General features: G+C 37.1%; 1 protein-coding gene across 1 annotated transcript; it reads right to left on the bottom strand.

The window, feature by feature from the left end:
- Window positions 1-3: 3 nt before the first annotated feature.
- LOC114073911 (G-type lectin S-receptor-like serine/threonine-protein kinase At4g27290) lies at window positions 4-1,114 on the bottom strand. Its single transcript, XM_027916624.1, has 2 exons — window positions 668-1,114; window positions 4-576 (listed from the first exon to the last, which is right to left on the bottom strand). Exons 1-2 carry the CDS (start codon window positions 1,112-1,114, stop codon window positions 4-6), a joined length of 1,020 nt encoding a protein of 339 aa, XP_027772425.1.
- Between the last annotated feature and the right edge of the window lie 1,024 nt (window positions 1,115-2,138).

Raw genomic sequence — 2,138 nt, 5'->3', positions numbered from 1 at the left:
CATTCAGCTAATACTCCAACTTTGATCAAATTCACAAATGTTACCTGACTCTGAGGTAGCAACCCTTATGTAAATGTCCTGTCCTCCAGGTAATTTTCGAAACCAAAGCAAACAACCAGTCCCAGTACCATTGCGTATGTCAAGATTTGAGTAAGCCATACATGAGCAATTCCTCAAGCAAGCTTGCTTGCACTTGTGGAGTGTCATACTCACATCAAACCATGAATACTGTGTATCTGGTAGCTTTATAACAAAGTACTTGAGAAATCCATCTCCATTCTGGCAATTGAGGGGTTTCCTTCTAACACACCCGCTGGACCAATTTGTCATTGCCCAATTTCTTGGATCTTTAGGTACAAAAGTGTCTAAGCAGCTACACGAAGGAGTGAGTGTGTTGTTGCAACTACCATATGCACCACATGTTCCGTAGTTGTCACAAGTATCTCTCGATGAAGATAGAATTTCTTGCCATTCCTGTCTATTCTCAACCCACATTGAAATTTGAAGCTCACCACTACTTTTTATGGTTAATTTGCTCATAACAGAACCCAGAACCGTGAAGCTGTAAAATGCTTCCTTTTCATCAAAATCCAGCTTTAATTTGGAAATAGTATAGTCCTGGTACACCACTCCAGCGGAGTCCATTCCATGGTCCGGTATTGAACACCTTAACTTTACCTTTCCTCACGACATTCTGAGGATATCCAGTAGGATCACAATGGTATATATATTCCCCTGGAGCTGGATCAGATTCCTTCTTCCATGAGGACAGGTAAAATTCTTGTCCAGTAACAAAGTTCTTACCCATCTTCATGCCTGGTAAGAGTGTATCAGTAGGATAATCAAAACTCTGCCACTGGAAGTTCTCAGGCTTACTATCATATGCATCTCTTAGGACAAGATTCCATGAGTTCAACAACTGTGCAACTGTATTCTTCACAGGCAAACTCCTTGACAAATTAGTAGACCATATGCTCTTATTGTCAGAGGTGAGAAGAGCAAGTTGTCCTGTATCGATGATTTTCAACATAACACCTGATGTGTTAATGAATGGATTCGCTCTATTGGCAACCCATACCACAGACTCATCAGGTACATTGTGCTTGTACCACATTCCGACATACCAATTATTTGTGAATCTAGTCGGGGTAAAAAATCCCATCTCAAAGCTTCCATCAGATGAAATAATGGTCTTACCATCTGTTAGAAAGTCAGTTGCAGTGATAACATCTTTTGCACTAGAAACTAAGCATACAAAACCACATAATAATATGTGCAGAAAAATTTTCATTAAGAACTCTGTTGTATCACATGCTACCTTACCCAAGATTTATAATGGAAATTATTAGAATTGAATAAGTTTCTTTGCACCAAAATTAAAGGTTGGACCTACATAAATCTTATTGACTTCGTCAACGAAATTTTCATATTTGTTTCATTTGATTGCTTGTTTGGTTACTTGTTTTACAATTCTTGCAACAATGATGCTAATTTTGTGCTGTTTAATTCACAGTCTTGAAATTTTGTTACTTCATAGCCAGCATTTATGGCATGTCACTAACAAGTCATTTTCACGTATGAGAATTTGAAGGCTATTTATTGCCTTTTTGTGTACTTACAAAAGTTGAAAAGTAAAATATTACCACTGTTCTTTAGGGACCATTTTGGAGAAATTAAACAAGACAAGTGTATGGCCAGGCTACCAGAACCTGATAGGTTCTTCACAAATCATAAACACAGACTTTGTCAAAGGGTCAGTGGCATAAATGCCCTATATAAGGTACATAACAAGTTGTGTCGTACTACATAACTTATGTTAAGCGAGACAAGAATTCAATTTCAAAAACCCACATATGGTAAAAGGCGGGTAATTTAATTCCTACAGAACTTATGCAATGTTCACTAAACTTTTGCTGAAAGAATTAGGTCATAGAAATACTACACAACCTATATCGCGTATCTTAAGTACCGCCAAATTATTTAAAAAAATAAAAATAAAAAATCTTATTCCAAGTGAGTTAGGTTATAGATAAGGGTACTTTAATTCATAAATATATATTGAATGGGTAGTAAGGCCCTCATTTCGACGATTTTCGTGTGCTATAGCACGCCATTTTTTGGGTGATCCGGATTCTGAC

Source organism: Solanum pennellii, chromosome 4 (genome assembly GCF_001406875.1).
Source record: "Solanum pennellii chromosome 4, SPENNV200".
NCBI classification, from domain to species: Eukaryota; Viridiplantae; Streptophyta; class Magnoliopsida; order Solanales; family Solanaceae; genus Solanum; species Solanum pennellii.
The sequence above is the reverse complement of the archived record's forward strand: the minus strand, read 5'-3'. Positions and strand labels throughout refer to the sequence as shown.

Bases quoted from the DNA above. Each gene is read 5' to 3' on its own strand.
- LOC114073911 (XM_027916624.1), bottom strand. From the start codon at position 1,114: ATGTGGTACAAGCACAATGTACCTGATGAGTCTGTGGTATGGGTTGCC. The intron at 577-667 runs GTGTTCAATACC...TTTGATGAAAAG, and splicing joins TGAGGAAAGGTAAAGTTAAG to GAAGCATTTTACAGCTTCAC.